This window comes from Pagrus major, chromosome 21 (assembly GCF_040436345.1).
Source record: "Pagrus major chromosome 21, Pma_NU_1.0".
NCBI classification, from domain to species: Eukaryota; Metazoa; Chordata; class Actinopteri; order Spariformes; family Sparidae; genus Pagrus; species Pagrus major.
The window spans coordinates 14,895,104-14,913,834 of NC_133235.1; the positions used below are offsets into that span (position 1 = coordinate 14,895,104).

At 38.9% G+C, this 18,731-nt stretch overlaps 2 protein-coding genes across 2 annotated transcripts; both read left to right on the top strand.

Annotated features, from left to right (window-relative positions):
• Positions 1 to 3,894: 3,894 nt before the first annotated feature.
• On the top strand, positions 3,895 to 11,063 carry acadm (acyl-CoA dehydrogenase medium chain). The gene is made up of 12 exons (XM_073490730.1): positions 3,895 to 3,989; positions 5,996 to 6,101; positions 6,573 to 6,670; positions 6,842 to 6,911; positions 7,076 to 7,176; positions 7,664 to 7,744; positions 7,985 to 8,115; positions 8,646 to 8,754; positions 9,169 to 9,309; positions 9,669 to 9,764; positions 9,909 to 10,157; positions 10,256 to 11,063. The coding sequence occupies exons 1-12, from the start codon at positions 3,975 to 3,977 to the stop codon at positions 10,325 to 10,327; spliced, it is 1,269 nt and encodes a 422-aa protein (XP_073346831.1). The 5' UTR covers positions 3,895 to 3,974; the 3' UTR covers positions 10,328 to 11,063.
• Positions 11,064 to 12,287: 1,224 nt separating this feature from the next.
• rabggtb (Rab geranylgeranyltransferase subunit beta) lies at positions 12,288 to 18,405 on the top strand. The gene is made up of 9 exons (XM_073492106.1): positions 12,288 to 12,344; positions 12,710 to 12,817; positions 13,317 to 13,514; positions 14,133 to 14,238; positions 14,524 to 14,576; positions 14,699 to 14,809; positions 15,128 to 15,253; positions 15,595 to 15,744; positions 16,320 to 18,405. Exons 1-9 carry the CDS (start codon positions 12,342 to 12,344, stop codon positions 16,458 to 16,460), a joined length of 996 nt encoding a protein of 331 aa, XP_073348207.1. The 5' UTR covers positions 12,288 to 12,341; the 3' UTR covers positions 16,461 to 18,405.
• Positions 18,406 to 18,731: the final 326 nt, after the last annotated feature.

Sequence of the window (18,731 nt, forward strand, 5' to 3'; positions counted from 1 at the left end):
CAAGCATTTGAATACAAACAAAAGCACCAGCACATAAGCACAGACAAAACAACATCCCTGATTATGACAGCGTATTTGATTTTCTAATAACCACTGTTTTATAGATTTGGAGAAAGAGTTGAGAGATGTGATATTCCTTAGTTCTATTATTATTATATTATTCCAGGTATGTGCTGCTCGATAGTAAAAGGCTGACTGCCCAAAAGTACTTTTTCTACATGGTATTTTATAATCCCCTCTTGTAGCTGCTCTGGTAGATGAATTTAGATCTTGTTTAATGAATTCATCGAGTGGAGAGGGGGCCATACTGTGAAAAATTTTATACAAGTATAAAAGTAAAGTAAATATCAGCATATTTAGTAAAAATTTTACAATGATGATATGAATTTGACTTTTTATCCAATGTTTTCAGGGTTTGTTTATAAAGTGTCTACTGATCGTGATGTGGTCTTACCTGTCTGTGTCCAGCTGGTAAGACAATAGTTCATGTGTGAAAGAATCATGGCATTGATGTACAACTTTTGAGTTGTGAATCTATTATTATTCCCAAATTTTTAAACTCCACCACTGAGAGTCTTCTCCCTCCCCAGATATTGACCATCAAAGCTGACAGCTCTTCTGCGGCTTGCCTCTTGTTTTTGGCATGTAGATATAAACATAGCACAAAAAGTAAGGAAATTTGTGTTTGGTAGATTATTTCTTTGTTGTAACAATGCTTATTGGCAATAAATCTTATACCGTTGGAAAGCTTGTTTATTTCCCTTTTAAATGGTGCCACATTTGTAAGGAACATGCATTTGTGGGATGAGCAGCAGAGCTGAGTATGTGGGTTGCGCCCATGAAAAATTTGCCAAATCTTCTCTGCCAAACAGCTTATTCTGCTATTGACTCTTGTTTGGTGTCGTTTGGTGGATTGTTTGATTGAACTCTAAAGAAACAAGACATATTGGCAATTTAACAATTTATTAATTTAACAAACAGGAGCCTAAGTAGCATGTGGAAGAACCATACACAGCCACAACAGCCTGGCACCTCCTCTTCATGCTGGTCACCAGCCTGGTCACACACAGAGTGGGGTTTCTCAGAGACTACCTCCAGAATTTGAGAGTGGAGAGGATAGAAAGGCCTGCCAGCAGTCCTGACCTTGACCTCAATGAACACTTGTGGGATCAGCTTGGGCGTGCTTTTCGTGCCAGAGTGACCAACACAACCATGTTGGCTGACTTGCAACAAATGCTGGTTGAAGAATGGGATGCCATCCCACAGCAGTGTGTGACCAGGCTGGTATATGGTTCTTTGTATGGTTCCTTGTTACAACAAAGAAATAATCTACCAAACACAAATTTCCTTACTTTTTGTGCTATGTTTATGACCGTGCTGTTTTTGATACTGCTGGAAGAATACTGGTGGGTCTGTAGTTACTAATGACCGCGTGGTCACCTGATTTGACCACTGGTGTGATTATAGCAGTTTTCCAGGAACTGGGAAACACTCCTCCATTAATGGACCCATAAATCCAGCTTTCTACCTTTAAGACGGGACAGGCATTAAGACGGGACAGGCATTGGCTCTTATTTATTTATAAAGCTTTAATTGGAAAGATGCCATCATATATTACTTCCTTGCTAAGTCAGTCTTCCTTGCTAAGACAAACACCTCATTTGGTAGAACTGCTTTTAGTTTCTCTGCAGCATCCACCTGGAATCATTTACAACTAACATTAAAACTACAGACACTTGTGTCTCTGGGTCAGTTTAAAACTATGATAACAAACTCCTCTGTCTATGAATGTAACTGTTTTTAATGGATGAAACTGTCTTCTGTGTTCTTTCCTTCTTTAACCTGTGCTGTGTTGTTGTTGTCTTATTTGTATTTTGTGTTGTAAATATCTGACTTGTACTCTCGACATCATTGAAAATGAGGGCTTGCTCTCAATGATTCTCGAGATTAAATAAAGGTTTAAAAAAATACATTTAAAAAAAAAATTTTTTAATAGGAAGGATGAATGCCTCCTCATGGGTTTTAATAAATACTGTGTCCATCCCATATACGTCCTTTGCCCTTAAACCATTGATGGAAGAAATCTATCATATTTACCTTGGAGTTGGTCACTTCTCTAAAAGTCAGAATGGGAGCATCAGTATTTAGAGGGGTGAGAGTGTACATAGATCCAGACAAATTGTGAGATAGAGTTTTTGTAGAATCAATAAAATAAGAATTAAATGCCATTGCTACTTTACTGGGATCATGGGTCACAATTCCCTCTATATTTAGTTCTATAGTTGTATTGATGGCATTAGAGTTCCCTGTTAATATTTTTTAATTCTGCCTGATTTCTTTATTACCCTTTGCTTCACGAAAAGCATTAATGAAAAATGTTACTTTTGCCCTTCTGAGCTTTTTTACAACCTTATTTCTCAGTGTAGTAAATAAACTATGGGGTGCTTTTTACAACACTGATCATAATGCATTGTTAGAGGTTAAACTATCCAATAATAATATATAATAGTTAAAGACATCTGTAATAATAATCAGTTATGATAATAATTGAGTAATTTAACTTGTAATGATAACAATAACGCTGTTATGCATACTTAGAGTGTGGAGTAGGGATGACATATTCTTGTACGCTAACCCGGAAGTAAACATCTCCCCGGTTCCCTCGACAAAAAGCCAATGGGATTTTTGAATTGGATTTTTGAATATCGCAGAAAATAATCTCTGTGGCAAACACAAGTTTATGATACTAACACGTTTTGTTCAGCAAGATAATCCTCACAGATCAACACCACTTTTGTGATTTTGAAGCATAAGTCAAATCCCTAGAAGTAAAAAGCTAATGTTAGGCTATAACAGGCTACATTGCGGTCCCATGACTTAAACACCACCACCGCTAATCATCTTCCTACACTATTACTATACACGTTTTCTGTATACTGATAAATCTACATGTTGTAAAGTTAGAGTTAGAATAGTTTGTAACTAAAGTCGACCTGTAAAGACGGACGAGTGAGTGGATGAGTCTCAGTGTTTGGTGTGATGACCTTTATTGTCCATGACAACTTCTGTAGTCTCATTTAGCCACTTGTTAGCAACCGCCATTTTTAAGATAGGTGAACGCTTTGGGGACAGCCTTCCATTCCGAAACACCCCCACTCCGAAACGCCGCTGTTCCGACCCTCCCCCAAAAACAACGCTGTTCCGACTTTCAAGTGCGAATTACTTCCCAATAGGGTTAGGGTTAGGGTTAGGGTTTCCCCATAGCCTTTTCGGAATAGCGGGGTCTTTAGAAAAAATGGGAAACCCCGCCATTACGAAGAATGGAAGTCTATTTTCGGAACAGCGGGGTTTCGGAAAGGCGGGGTGTAACCGAACGCTTTATGATTCCAATGTGAGATTTTTAATCTCGTATTTTATGTTGTAGAACAAAACTTGTAAATATCTTAACCACAGACCTTATTTCAGGCTTTAAACTGAAAACCCATTCAAAAAACCCATTGACTTTGAGACGGAACTGGATGTGCAAAAATGCTGACTGATTTCTGGGTTTTAGGACCACAGACTACAACACTCTATACTTTAAATACATTTAGCTCACTGTATTTTTTGTCAAGCTTGATATTGTAGTACTTTCACTTGTAATGGAGTTACTGTTTGTATTGCTACTTTTACTCATCTGTATACACTCCATTGTAGAAATAGTATAGGGAGTATGAACAGCAGTATTACTACTAGTATCTGTTGTAGAATTGACAGTAGCAGGACCGTTTAATATACTTCTGTACTTGTATAAAACACAGGTCAGGTTAAGTTAGGTAACAAACTGGGGGAAAAGTCATTTTCCGGATGCCGAGACCTGACATGTGATCAATCCCGCTGCTGTGATTGGCTGAGAAGGCGCCAATTTATATGTAGGGCAAAGGTAGCGGTGAAGTCTGTTTATCCGGCGTAGCCTGTCCACTGGTGTTGTAACGATGCTGTTCACCAAGGTACGTGTCCTTACATTAGTTATATTTAATGCAGCAGCATATATACATAGCTTTAGTCGATTAAATAACTGTCGTGGCAGGTTGTTGTCCCCCTGACCTACATTTTCCTTGTTTCGAGTCAATCGAGGGAAGCTTTGCAAGCTACGTCACCTGCTAACGCTAGCTAGCAAACAGCTAACGTTACATATTTATGCACAGAGGATTTACACTGTCGTTATATACGTTTCACAGTAACGCTCTGATGAAGTTACATTTCTGCTGCTTACATTCAAGTCACAGAGGCAATGTTAAGCATCTGACACTGAAAATAATTAGCTAGCTGGTATCTTTGATAAAACCCAGAAGGTCGTTAAGCAAAACATAGCGGGTTATATATGGACTACGGGGCCCGGGAGGTGTCATACATAGGGTTTAAAATCGACCCAAAAATGTGGAATTACCCAATTTATTCTGTTGGTGGAGTAGCTCGTTGTTTTTGGCCGAGACAGCCGCTTTATGTTTTAGTATTGAAGTCATAGTGCTGATGCTGTACTGCACTGAAGGGTTTCTAATATGCTGCCCTTCCTCATAAATACTTATGGAGTAACCACCTTGATATGATGTAGGATGGTACAGCACCACATGTTAATTATGATTTAAGTAAAACACATAATTTTAATCTATACATTTTTTTTTTTTACAATGTCGACAAATACTGAGCCTCATCAAGACAGCGGTTTTGACAGGGCTGAATGATATCATTGTGCAGATGTACTTAATAAAGGGGCCAGTGAGCTTTTGTCTTTGCTTAATTTTTACAGCTTGAACCAAGTTTTAAAAAGTTTATTAACAGTTCTATTTGTCTACAGATGTTACTCATATTATTATTTTCATACAAAATATTGCATTCATCCTTTTCTTGTGTGTTGCACAAAAGACCAAGGACGCCCACAGAAATGGGTTAATCTTTTTTTTTATTGTGCAGTAAACGGAGTATATTTTGAAAACCAAATGGTTATAGGAGTCCTTTGGAGAGCGTTGTAAAAATAATGTCACTACTGTAAATGTTAAATTTAGGTGATCTCTGGGTTTTTCAAACTGTATATTTTGCAATTAGGGCTGGCCCATATGACCTTGAAATGATACCTCGATATTTTTAAATCTCCCAAAAATTAATCATTAATGCTTGGATCGGGTGACAAAATCAAACATGACAATATTTTTTGACCAAATAGGCCCTACTTAGATACCAATTTTGCAAAAATATTGTAGAGATGACAATGTACTTTTATCAAAATACTAACACAATGAAAATTCTGATAAATAATCATCAGTACTATAATGTCTAAGTGGGTAAAAGCAGGTATTAGAAAAAGTAGAACTGTATGGTAAGATAGTGACATCACTTTACTGTAATGCAGCCTTTAAAACCAGCAAAAGATGAAAGTAATGCCATATCATATAATGATATCCAAAATCTAAGAATATATATAGACACATATCACGGTAACAATATATATCTTATATATTGCCCAGCCCTGATTGATTGATTGATTGATAGTTTTGACAGATTGTGATATGATTCAGGATTAGTGCATCATGATCATTTTGCATCACAGTACTGCAGCACTTCATTAAAATGCTTTGTGTTGTTTGACTGTGATGGTGACGCACATGGCATCGAAACGCTGGTCAATAAATAAAAGTTTGTTGTTCCTGATCTTTGTGCTCCAGTATACTTTGGACTCTGTTCCTGAAGTCTCTCTTGATATAATGCTGTTACGTCACACATTTTACTTTTATCAAATAATTGCAGCTTCTTGCGATGTGGATATTGCACTTAGTCATATTTTGATTTTGATACTATTTCTCTAATTGTAAGGGTATTTATTTTTCTGGAAAATGGATTTTAAGCTCTGACTCGAATGTAATGGTAATTCAGGAAAGTTACAAAATAGTGTTAAGTTGTGGAGGTGCCCTAAACTAAAACCTTGTTTTATGGTGTTGATTTCCCCTTTCATGTGCAGGTTCTCAAAGCCAGTGTGCGGTCTGGGATCCGGCTGCAGAGCTCCAGTGCAGCCGCTGCTACAGCATCTCACAGCAGCCAGTCAGGAGGAATTGGCTTCTCATTTGGTAAGCAGAATGTGGAGCCTTTACATTCATTTAAAGGATATGTTCACATTTTGCCATATCTGCCATAAAGCAGCAATCCCATACCCAAGTGTACACTGAAAGATTATTGGTCAGTGTAATTGCTCCTCGTACCTACTGGCTGTGAAGTACCCCTTCCTGAAGTGTCTACAAAGTAAATAATGTTGGACAAAACGCACCAACCTCAGTCTGTGCAAAAATGTCTTCCTAACTTGGCAGAGTCAGACAGTTCAGTAGGTTTCTTCCAAAGAAATAGTGTTTACAAGGTAAAATCCCAACATTCTTTTCCTTGAGGGAATTTTATTGTCAAAGACTCTTTATCAACCTGATTTGACTAACTTAAGACTGCTGAAACCCCATATAAGCATCAGCTGTACACAGTACATGATTCTGTCTCTCCTTATTAAATTGAAATCACTTCATCACTTGTCTTCTTGCTGCTTTGACCCACAGAGCTGACAGAGCAGCAAAAGGAGTTCCAGCAGCTGGCGAGGAGGTTTGCACGTGAAGAGATTGTCCCTGCTGCACCTGCTTATGACAAGAGTGGTGAAGTGAGTATAGCCCAGAGATTAGGCTGCTGCAGGGAGTGAACAGTATTTATATGATTAATAACCAAGACAGTAAGGTATGGCAAATAAGCGCCGCAACCATGCTTATTTGCCATACCTTACTGTAAAGGATAAGTTTGAGTAGTTAAATAATTAAATGTTGTCATTTTACAGTATCCTATCCCCATCATCAAGAAAGCATGGGAGCTTGGTCTGATGAATGGTCACATTCCTCAGGAATATGGTATGTTATTTCGATGCACGTTGACTATTTCAGAATGACTTCTCCAATCTTAAGGCCACCACTGCTCAAGTGCTTAAGTGTATTTTGTATTTATTTTCTATTGCAAGCTGGCTGACTTCTGTTTAAAAACCCACCCTGTTGTGTCTTGGCCCATTTGTGTTTAGGTGGAATGGGTTTGTCAATCTTTGACAACTGCCTCATCACAGAAGAGTTGGCTTATGGGTGCACAGGAGTACAGACTGCGATCGAAGCAAACTCTCTGGGAGTAAGTTGTTGTTTATCACAAACTCTTCACCAGTTTTTAGAGGCTCATTTTATTCAAATGAAAGTCTTTTTAGGTATCTTCCACTAGGGTAACCTCCCTGAAACAAATTCTGATTTGGGAATTCAACAAAATGCCTGTCAAGATTATTGCTAAAGTACCAGATTGATGAGAGTAGATATACAACACCAGATCAGTCAATAGAGGATTCTCTTATCTTATTAATAAAATCCAACTGATACCCAGCCTTATCCAACACTAAGACTCCTCCACCACTTCATAATGAAATCAGTGAATATCTTAGAACTATCTTCATTGTTTATTATTTCTTGAGTTAGGCAAAGTTGTATTGTATAGTTGTATTTTGTTTTTTCAAAATAACCAGAATTCGCAAGTCGTCTGGTTTCAACACCAGATCAGTCATAACAATGATCAATAACAGTGGTTGTAGCGTGGTTAGAATTCAATTATATCTGTTTCTCCCACACAGCAAATGCCTGTTATTCTAGCTGGCAGTGATGCACAGAAGAGCAAATATCTGGGAAGGATGGCTGAGGAGCCTCTCATGTGTGTAAGTATTTAATTTTGTAGAATCAGAGGAAGGATTTCCTGCACAGCTTCACCTGCTTGGGTCCGTTTTTAGTTGCATTTTTATTTCTGACACTCTTTCAACAACAGCAGCAAATGGCTTCTTGTAAAGGGCGGGCATGTTTTATAATAGCACTACTTTGATATTGTGTGTTGGTACCAGTAGCAAAAATCTTGCATGAGATCAGACAATGTGAACTATTGTGCGATGTGTTTTCGGCAGGCGTACTGTGTGACAGAACCAGGGGCGGGCTCTGATGTGGCCGGCCTCAAGACCCGAGCTGTGAAGATGGGCGATGAGTATGTTGTGAACGGGCAGAAGATGTGGATCACCAATGGTGGGAAAGCTAACTGGTGTGTACTTACTACCACTGCTCTTACTGTACACTCAATAGAATATAGAAATAGAATCTACACTTCGTTGTCAGTTTATGTTGATTGAACTTAATGATCATTTTTTGGAGGCTGCAGTTTGTGGCGCTGTTGAATGAATGAAGTTGAATCATAGACTGTATAAATATGGACAGAACTTCAGGGTCTGAAAAGTGAAGCCAATGCCAAACTTGCATTCTTTCTAGTGGCAAGAAGGGGGAAGAACTTCTCACTTGATTGTTAACCTCAGTAAACAGTTTCCTAATGAGTTTATGGTCTATGATGTTCATTTTGTAAATGATGGTCCCATTTAGAGTAAAATAGATGATAAAACTGGGCTACTTTGTTATTGACAAGTTGCTACCAAGGTGTGTCCTCAGGTTCTCAGTCAGATTCAATCAGGATGTCCATGCCACTTTTACACTTGAGCTGAATCAACACCTCTCTAAAACACAATAACATGTCTGTTCTTGAGGTCATTTGAATGTTTTATACACCTTTCATATTCCTAGGTACTTCCTGCTGGCCCGCACCAACCCAGATCCTAAATGTCCAACCGGCAAAGCTTTTACTGGCTTCATTGTGGACGCAGACACTCCAGGAATTCAAATAGGAAGAAAGGTAAGATTATCTTTCTTTAATTCATGAACTGGTTTTGTTTGAAGATCAGTATTATCTTGGAGGTTAGAAACATTTAATCAAAGCTGTGAGAGATGAATTAATGAACCTCAAAGCTGAGAGAAACTTGAAAGTGTTTCCCTTTTCCCAGTAGACCAAGAAAAAATGTGGTTTTCAAAGCAGCTGTACCACATCTATATTTGCAGAAAAGGGAAACTTTAAAGCTACAAAATCCAGATTTTTAGCTTAAAATCTTGCAGTGCAGCCAAGTATTATATTAATTATCAGCAGAGAGAATTAGATTATAATCAATAAGGAAACCTCTGCAGGATGGTCACATATTTACCTCTGGTGTGCACTCAAATAATTTGACACTTTACAAGATAACATGTCCCTGTAACTTTTCTGTGCTTGTAGGAGATGAACATGGGCCAGAGGTGCTCTGACACCAGAGGCATCACTTTTGAGGATGTGAGGATACCGAAGGAGAACGTCCTGATCACAGAGGGAGCTGGCTTCAAAATCGCCATGGGTGCTTTCGACAACACTCGGCCACCGGTAAGTCTGGACTGAATATCTATAATACCACATATAATTGTCTTTTCTCTCTTATTTTTTGTTGTTTAGAAGAAAACGGGGATTTTTTTAAATCAGAGTTTATTGCAACAATTTTAAATCGATCAGAAGAGCAAAAATCTGTGTCAATATCACCCAGAAAATCCCAACGTGAAAAAACGTACAGTTTGGCCACGTTTGACTTGACTTTAGTCAAGACTGTATCTGATACTCCATAACAATATCAAATAATTTCACGCTATTAAACAATGTAAATGAAATACCCATGTTTTTAATTGTATTTATTACTGAAGATTTGTGTTTTGAAGATGATGTTTACTAAAGACATGAATGTAATGCAGGTGGCAGCAGGAGCAACAGGCCTGGCACAGAGGGCACTTGAAGAAGCTACCAATTATGCACTGGAGAGGAAGACCTTCGGCAAAGTCATTGCTGAGGTTTGTTCGCTTAATGAATTTATAGATGATCAGCAGAAAAGCTCTATCATAATAACTTTGAGGTGGCAGCACAGCTTTACAGTGTTAAAAGTACAAAGTTGAATACTGAATCAACGGGCTCCTCTTTCTCCTCTCGTTTCATAGCACCAGGCCGTCTCCTTCCTCTTGGCTGAAATGGCGATGAAGGTGGAACTGGCCAGAATGGCGTACCAGCGGTCCGCCTGGGAAGTGGACCAGGGCCGCAGAAACACCTACTACGCTTCCATCGCCAAGGCTTTCGCTGGAGACATCGCCAACCAGGTGGCCTCTGATGCCGTCCAGGTATTTGGAGGAAACGGCTTCAACAGTGATTACCCAGTAGAGAAGCTGATGAGAGATGCCAAGATCTACCAGGTGGGTGACGATGTTGTGCACCTAATCACTGTAAGCAGAGGTTTTTGGCATTTTGAAAGGCAGCTTGATATTCTTTAATTTTCTGATTTTATTTGTAGATCTACGAGGGCACAGCTCAAATCCAAAGACTCATCATTGCCCGAGAACACCTGGGAAGATTCAAGAAATGAACACTGCACGCCTGATTTGTCCTCATTCAGATGTATTTTGTTGTAACTTTTCTATACAAGGGTGCTCCTGGGAAAATAGATCTAGTTACTTAAACTCAGGATCTAGTTGTAAAATGTTGTTTGCCTTAACATCATTTCATCCTGCCTTGCTTTTTTGGACTCATCCAGACCCTGAGTTGGTTTCTCATCAAAGAACATTTAAACCCGTCCACAGGACCTGTCACGTTTCACGGTTTTCCAAATGCACCTCAGAACTGTGGCCTTATTTTGTGACTTAATGAGATGATAAGGATCACCACATTTAGGCAAAAGATCACGTGACCATGTCCTTCCAGGCTCCTGCCTCAGCAGGCTGTGAAGTCAGATATGAACAAACTTTGTGGATGCAATGCAAAGTTTCCACACTGTAGAAGCAATTACATTTTGATCTGTACAAATCCATTTTTCTCCTGAATGTGTTAAACAGTGGCATGTGTGTCAGGATGTTTTTCTGTCTGATTTATCACATTAAATCCTTGCTGCTGTTGATGCTATCGGTTGTGCATTACTACCGAATGTCCACATAGATGGGCATCAGCTTTACATCTACCCACTGCATTAACCATGGATGTAATATGCAGGTAGTGGTTCAGCTCACTATAACATACCATTCACTTTGTGACTACACTCATGACATAATGTTGAATTTGAAGCCTGTATATCATCCATTTATTAAATTATTCCACTTGATCTACAACTGATCATGGTTTCGTCTTGTTTTTACTATACCTACTGAGATAAAAAGTTTTTTTCTGTTCTCATGTGGAAGTTCGGTGAACCAAGAAAACCAAAACCCTGAAACAATATGTGTGATGATGTCAGAGGAGAGCTTTTATTTTCTATAAAGCTGGATTTATATACGGTATATATATAAAAAAAAAGTTCCTCTGCAAAAAGATTAACATACAGCAGTATATTAATATATGGAATAGGATGGCCCACTTAAATACTACTGACTTCCTAGCATGTAGGGCAGCTTATATGGCACTGCATAGCGTTTTCTCCACTGGCACCTGAGAGCAGAGGAGAGGTTCTCAAGCTCTTTCACGTCACGGACACTAATACTGAATAAAAAATTAGACCACAGCGACCATCTGATGAGATCTTACTTTGTGATATACCATTTCCAGTACATGTATTATCATACCATGTAGATTTGCTTACACTCTTGAAAGAAATACATATACTCAATATGTAAGTATCAAGTTTATATAAACTTTTATGTCTGTTCAACCAAGAAACCCTTCTGTTTTCATTCTGTAACGGGTCATTAGACTGATAATTATAATTGTGTAATACTGTATATGGCAAAATATTATACAGTGATACTGTGAAACTGATCATTTCTGTGACAGTTTTAGGGAACACAAACGTAACAAAAGAAGATTTTATTGTTTTGTTGGTGCTCTTTGTTAAGCGTCTTTGAGTATTCAGAAAAACACTATATAAGTACAATGTATTATTATTATTATTATTATTATTATTATTATTATTATTATTATTATTAATAAGAAAGATCCTAAGGTACTCCTCAGGTAAAAAAGTTGAAAAGCCTTTATTCAGATGGCTTTTTCATGGTGAAATTTTTCAATTAATAAGGGTAGAAAATGCTATTTAAAAACACAAAATAAGTGACAGCTCTGCTGTGCTATTGTTTAATTACAATACTTTTCCAAATGATGAATGTATATGCAAAAAATAAATGTGTGTGACACCTTAATAAACCTGGAAAATTAAAAAAAATTACATACAAAACATTACTTATTTTTCTGATTAAAATTGTATTCATGCATGTATTGTATTTTCTATTTTGAATATTTGTATCTATATTATATATTTACATTCTTTATATGGAGTTATTTAATGTGTAATAACTGTAGTACACACTCCGAAGCAGAAGGTGGCGGTAATGCGCCTCCAACCAGCCGCCGTAAACAGGAAGAAGGAGAAGCCTGATCATGCTAAACATTTCAGAATGGTAACCGGCTTCATGTTGTAAATGTTATAACGTTAGTTAGTCAGTGTAATTTAAGATAACATTATAGCCGAACTGGATGGAAATGTCTACTCAGCTCAGTTAAATGCAAATGTAGCCTGACATTGACCGCTAATGTGTAAAAGCAGCTATAATGTACAGTTAGCTAGCATCAGTGTTAGCACGTAGCTCGTTGATAGCTTAAACTGTCAACTACTCGTGTCCTGTTTTCATTTTCGGTAATCTAGCCACATAATTACGAGCTAGGTGTGACAGTGATAGGATGGGGATTACAATTTTATGTTTTTGAAACAAGATCAGTTAGAATTTGTGGCATGTCTTAAATAATGTGATGTGTTTAATGTCAGGGTACCCAAATAAAAGATGTCATCATTAAGCCTGACGCTCCCAACACACTGCTGCTGGACAAACATGCAGACTACATCGCTGCATACGGCTCCAAGAAGGATGACTATGTGAGTAAATGCAATCTCATGGGCTTTCTAGATGTCTGTTTTCTGCACTTGACACCTTTAATCTAGTATCTACTTACTGGTGTGCTCTTTAGGGCTGGGTCTTTTTGTGATCAGAGAGAAACTTTAGCTAATACCACAGCATACAGTAATGTCTGGATCAAAGTGTGCTTCTTACTTCGTGGCAACAGTTTGGGGAAGTCCCTTTTCTGTTTTAGCATGCCAGTGCACAAAGCCAGGTCAATAAAGAAATGTCTTGTTTCCCCAGTTTGGTGGTCTGGAGACAGCCTTGACCTCAACCCCACCCAACACCTTTTTGGAACTGATCAAATGAATTAACCGGTTATTAAAATATTAGCGATTGATTTAATAGTTGAGACCTTATTGTTGCAGATCTAAAGCAGAGTCCACAAACTTAGTTTAATCTATTAATGAATAAACCGGGGGGTTGTTCAGTAAACAGGTTCTGCTCTTCTATTTGTTCATGTCTGTGTTTGTCCAGGAGTACACACTGTCAGAGTACCTGAGGATGAGCGGTATCTACTGGGGGCTGACAGTAATGGACCTGATGGGGCAGCTGCCCCGGATGAACAGGCAGGAGATCATAGACTTCATCAAAGCCTGTCAGCATGAGTGTGGAGGCTTCAGCGCCAGTATCGGACACGACCCCCACCTGCTCTACACCCTCAGCGCAGTCCAGGTGACTCCTAAGACAGCCAACGTGAAATGTGACAGATTGACAGACTTCTTGTTTCCTTCAAATTTATGCTGTGAGAGGTTGGAATTGTTGCCATAAAGAAAGATAATCTCTCCTTCAGAGATGTATTTTTATTTTGTTTTTTAAAGGATATTTGTGTTTGAAGTGATATTTTTATTATTTTATTTTAAGTCTCAGCAAAACGTCTTTATTTGTCTGTTGGCATAATTTTTTGTGACAGTATTGGAGAGATGACTAATGGTACATTGGCACTAAATACGAAAACAATGAGATTTTTGATAAATAACCATCAGTAATGTGGATTTAATGACTAAGTGGGTAAAGACAAGTATTAAAACAAGTAGAACAGTCTGGTAAGTTCAGAAATGTATATCACTTTACTGTAATGGCGCCTTTAAAACCAAGAAAAAACAACTCTTGTGTCATATCACAATGTAACCACATCCAACATCTATAATGACTCATAGTCTCATGATATGATATAGTATCCATGTATTGCCCAGCTCTAGCTTGAATGCTCTGCAATCCTTTTGTTTTGCCTGCGTGTTTGACTTTTTGTTTTTGGTTTGAGTTCTGTATTTTGAACTATCTCATCCTCAGATCCTGTGCTTGTATGACAATGTGGACACGATCGATGTGGACAAAGTGGTGGAATACATCAAAGGGCTGCAGCAGGAAGATGGCTCATTTGCAGGAGACAAATGGGGTGAGCAAGATGAACTCTTTTGTGTGTACTTCTTTTGAAATGTACTGCTGTATAACTTGTACAAATATATAACTGAAAGATCCCCTCCACACGTGTTAAGGCTAGATCCCAAATGATGTATCAGTTTTGGCTGATGTTATCAGCCGATTTTGACCTTTAACTGATAGATCGGTATCAGCGTAAATGTTGGCCGATATATACCTGCTTGTGGTAATTTATTTATTATAATAATATGAGAATAGTTACCTTTTCTGTTGTTATAATTACAGTTCTTTGTCTTTATAGGAGAAATAGACACAAGATTTTCTTTCTGTGCGGTTGCTACACTTGCATTACTGGTATGTATGTCATGTACAGTTCTTCTCAAGTATTTGTCTTTACACTATTTGTCTAACCCTGTAACACTTTTTAATTAAAATGAAAATATGTGAAGAGGACTCTCTCTTTTCCTCCTTCCAAGGGCAAGATGGACACAATAAATGTTGACAAAGCTGTAGAATTCGTCTTGTCCTGTATGAACTTTGACGGAGGTTTTGGCTGCAGACCAGGTTCAGAGTCTCATGCCGGTCAGGTGAGTCTGTTGATGTATCGCTGCGGGAGTTTCACTTAATTTAATCTCTTTTTACAAAAGCAACAAAATCTGGAGTTAAAAAATAATCTAAAGGTGAGGAAAGCAGGTGTTAAATTGCTCTCTCCCGAGTAAAAGTCACTCATCACAAATGTGAGGCTCCCGGTTGGTCTCGTGGGAGGGAGTCTGACTCATAACTGAGAGATTGTCAATCCCCCAAACTAACAGGATGAAATGTTCTCACTCTAGAAGGTGGCTGGTATCACATTTACACCATTCATGAGCAGTGAAGTATTAAAATTGCCCCCCTCTGTCTCTCAGATTTACTGCTGCACTGGTTTCCTATCGCTCACCGGCCAACTGCACCAGGTGAATGCTGACCTGCTGGGCTGGTGGCTCTGCGAGAGGCAGCTGCCGTCCGGAGGCCTCAATGGACGGCCGGAGAAGGTTTGTGCTTTCCAGATGCTGTACTGAGAAAATCAAATACCATCTTGTCAATGTTTAACTTTTACCAAATCAGGGCACAGTGATTCCTGAATTTGTTCTGCTGCTCTGCTATTTCTTTATCATTATGAATTCATTTTGAAAAGGTTCCAAAAACACGTTTCTCCATATTGGAGTATATAAGAGTTTGAACTGCAGCACGTCTTGTCATTTAGACTCGATTATTAAACAGTAACATTTTTTTAATAAAATAAGATGGTATATTTACTTCGAAAAGAATAAAAGCTGGGACTTTATTAAGATGACTTGACTGACCCAGCTGTGGTTTTCTTTGTCTCATTCAGCTTCCAGATGTGTGCTACTCGTGGTGGGTTTTGGCGTCGCTGAAAATCATCGGTAGGATCCACTGGATCGACAAGACCAAGCTGCGAACGTTTATTCTTGCCAGTCAAGACGAGGAAACCGGAGGTTTTGCTGATAGACCGGGAGACATGGTAAGCTGTCAATCACAACCAACTCCTGCATGCTGCAGTGGAAAGGGGAAATCTTTTATCATCTTTCAAGTATGCTAGCTAACATTTGTGTCAAGGACTAGGGTTGTTTACTGTTGCTTGGCAACACCGGCAGCTGCTTTGGGATGTCGCTCTCATTGGCTATTGTGAAAGTACCGTTGTAATGACAGTCGTGGTCGTCCAGATTTTCAGTCCTAGCTCAGTTTGGTAGTTATCAGGGTGGCCCAGATGAGCCTGGTTCAGTTTGGGAGGTTAAAGACTGGATCTGTGCACCCCTCACATTACCAGATAATCCGGGGAGAGCTTGAGGACCGACCAAGCTCTCTGCCTGATTCTCCTGTGGTGTAAGCCCCCTCCATACTCACTGTAGGAAGTTGTTTTTTGCACCGCAGCAAGATTAAAATCCTTACTGTCACAGCCTCATACACACCGTCATATTTTTCTGTTGCTAAAAGCTGAGCTGAGATGCTCTGGTCGAGTGTGTCAGTACAACCCCAGTAACTCATGAAGTATCTCTCTGATTCTCATTACCTCTCCTGCTCCCTTCTTCCCTGCAGGTGGATCCTTTCCACACTCTTTTCGGAGTCGCAGGTCTCTCCCTACTTGGAGACGAACAGATCAAGCCGGTGAATCCAGTTCTGTGCATGCCCGAGGACGTCCTGCAGAGGGTCGGTTTGCAGCCGGACCTCCTCAGCTAACCCTCCGACACACACCATCACACTACTCTCACAGACACACACACAGCTGCCCTGTTAAGCCGCACCCCGACCACCACGGCTGGATGTTGGGAGCATAGAGAGGACCACCACACATCTCCACATTCGCTGAAGTCTCCCGACACATTTTAGGCTTTGCTCTCCACCTAATGAGGACAGACCAAGTCACACAGTTCTGACTCGATTCCTCTGAGCCTTTCTGTCTTCAAACACTCATTATGTTACCAAGTCACATATGTTGGTTTTACTGCAAGAGATTGGCTTGGGGATGTTTTGAAGTGTAACCATCGTCGCTAGGGTCAGAAATAACTAAACAATATTCCTTCATTATTTTTGACTTACTCACTGTATGGATGCGACACAGGACTTGTTGCAAACAAAGCTGATTTCATAAGTGATTGGCCGATTACCGGGGCCGATATTGATCATTTTTCTGATAAGTATCTGTGGGGGCTTTTTTGTCTAATTGCTGATAAAATTAATTAATTAAAAAATGAGCTCCTTTGGCTCTGATGCAGCTGCCTCTCTCTGTCTGTAGTCGCCTCCAGAGCACTTAAGTAGAGAGAGTCGCGACAACAGAAGTTCAAATGCCAATCGTCACATGATTCACGGAGACTTCAGACAGTTCCAGAAAGTTCTTAATGGGCAATTTAAATGCATGAATACAGAGAGACAGAAGTACGATGTTTGTCAGTTGGTAGTTGGTACATGATTTATTGGTTGATTGATTTACAGCACTGGGCTGCTCGTATTTGCAGCTAACTTCCAGGACCTATTGAGAGGCTCCACGATCCGTTATTGCTTTAAAAAAAAATAGTCCACTGGAGTAAAGGAAGATGAGGCTACTCTCTACTCAAAGGCCCAGGTCACCTCTCTGTGGTCTCATTCAATGTCCCGCCCACTAAACTGTCTAATTGCTTACACATCACTGGGAATAGCCTTTTAACAAACGACTGATCTGAATCTGCAAAGTAACTAAAGTTATCAAATACATGTAATGGAGAGGAAGTATAAAGTAGCAGAAAATGGAAATACTCAAGTAAAGTACCTCCAACTTTAAAGTACTTGAGTAATTTGTGCTTAGTTACATTCAATCACTGGTTGTTCTAAATTTTTACACTAAGATTTTCATTTTTACTGCAAAGTATATCAGTTAACAGCCTCCTTGATTATTAATAATTGATATGGGCCCTTAAAAAACGGTCGATTCCTAGATTTTATTTATAGCATTAATAAGAGAGGAGGTGATGTTTTTTTGGTGACTGGAGACACCCAGAGGAGTCGCCTTCTCTTGCCAAGCATGTTTAACTTCTTATCCACAGGCTCAGCTACACTGTTTATTTAAATCCTAGTTACTCAGTCCAGCTGCGAGCAGACACACTGTGTGCAGAATCATGAAATATTTCCATCCTTATGATGGTTTTCAAGCGTCATTTTTACATCTACTAATCGGTTAAAACACATAGATTTTTCTTTCTTTCAGGATCTTTGTTTCTTCACTCTTGTTGTCTTACTGATACACATTATATCTGTTGTTAGATAACTGTGTTGACATTGTTACAGAAGGTAAATAAATCACACGTTGACATCTGTTAGTTCTGAGGCTGTACTCGATCTAAATGACTGATAACTCATAAATGTATTCATTTGACATCATTATGCAAAGTCGTTAGTCAAACAAAAGCCTGTGTTGGATCATAGGGTTTAAAATCAAAGTTCTCAAAGAATTGTGCTGCTCAAAGATCATTAAAATCTGAACAACAACTCAAAAGCTCAACTATGTCCTGAACAACTTGTTAAACTACAAGAGCTCATCTTTGTGTTGCGGTGGCGGCTCTGATCCAAACAGCTGCTCACTGTATGTGTGTATATTCATTTAACTTATTTGTTATCTTTGTTGGCAATAAATGTTTCCCTCCAACTGTGACTCAGCTTGTTTTTGCACCAAATGAGTTTAAGGAGCATATTAGGGTCACCATGTCTCAGTGTGTTAGTGAATCGTTTAGAAAAATGGGAAACTAAACTAAGTTAATTTTCGTCAAACTCTATCAGAATCAGAACCCTGTTCATCGCCATCTACATTTTCACATACAAGGAGTTTGCTTTAGTGTGCGGTGCATAAAAACAGTTTTTTAATCCAGGATGAAGTTTCTTAATCCACACAACATTTATGGAGCTTCACAGCTAAACAGTGTTGCAACATTCTCCTAAACAACTGAAGTAGGTGGTTTAAAATGTAAAAAAATACAATAA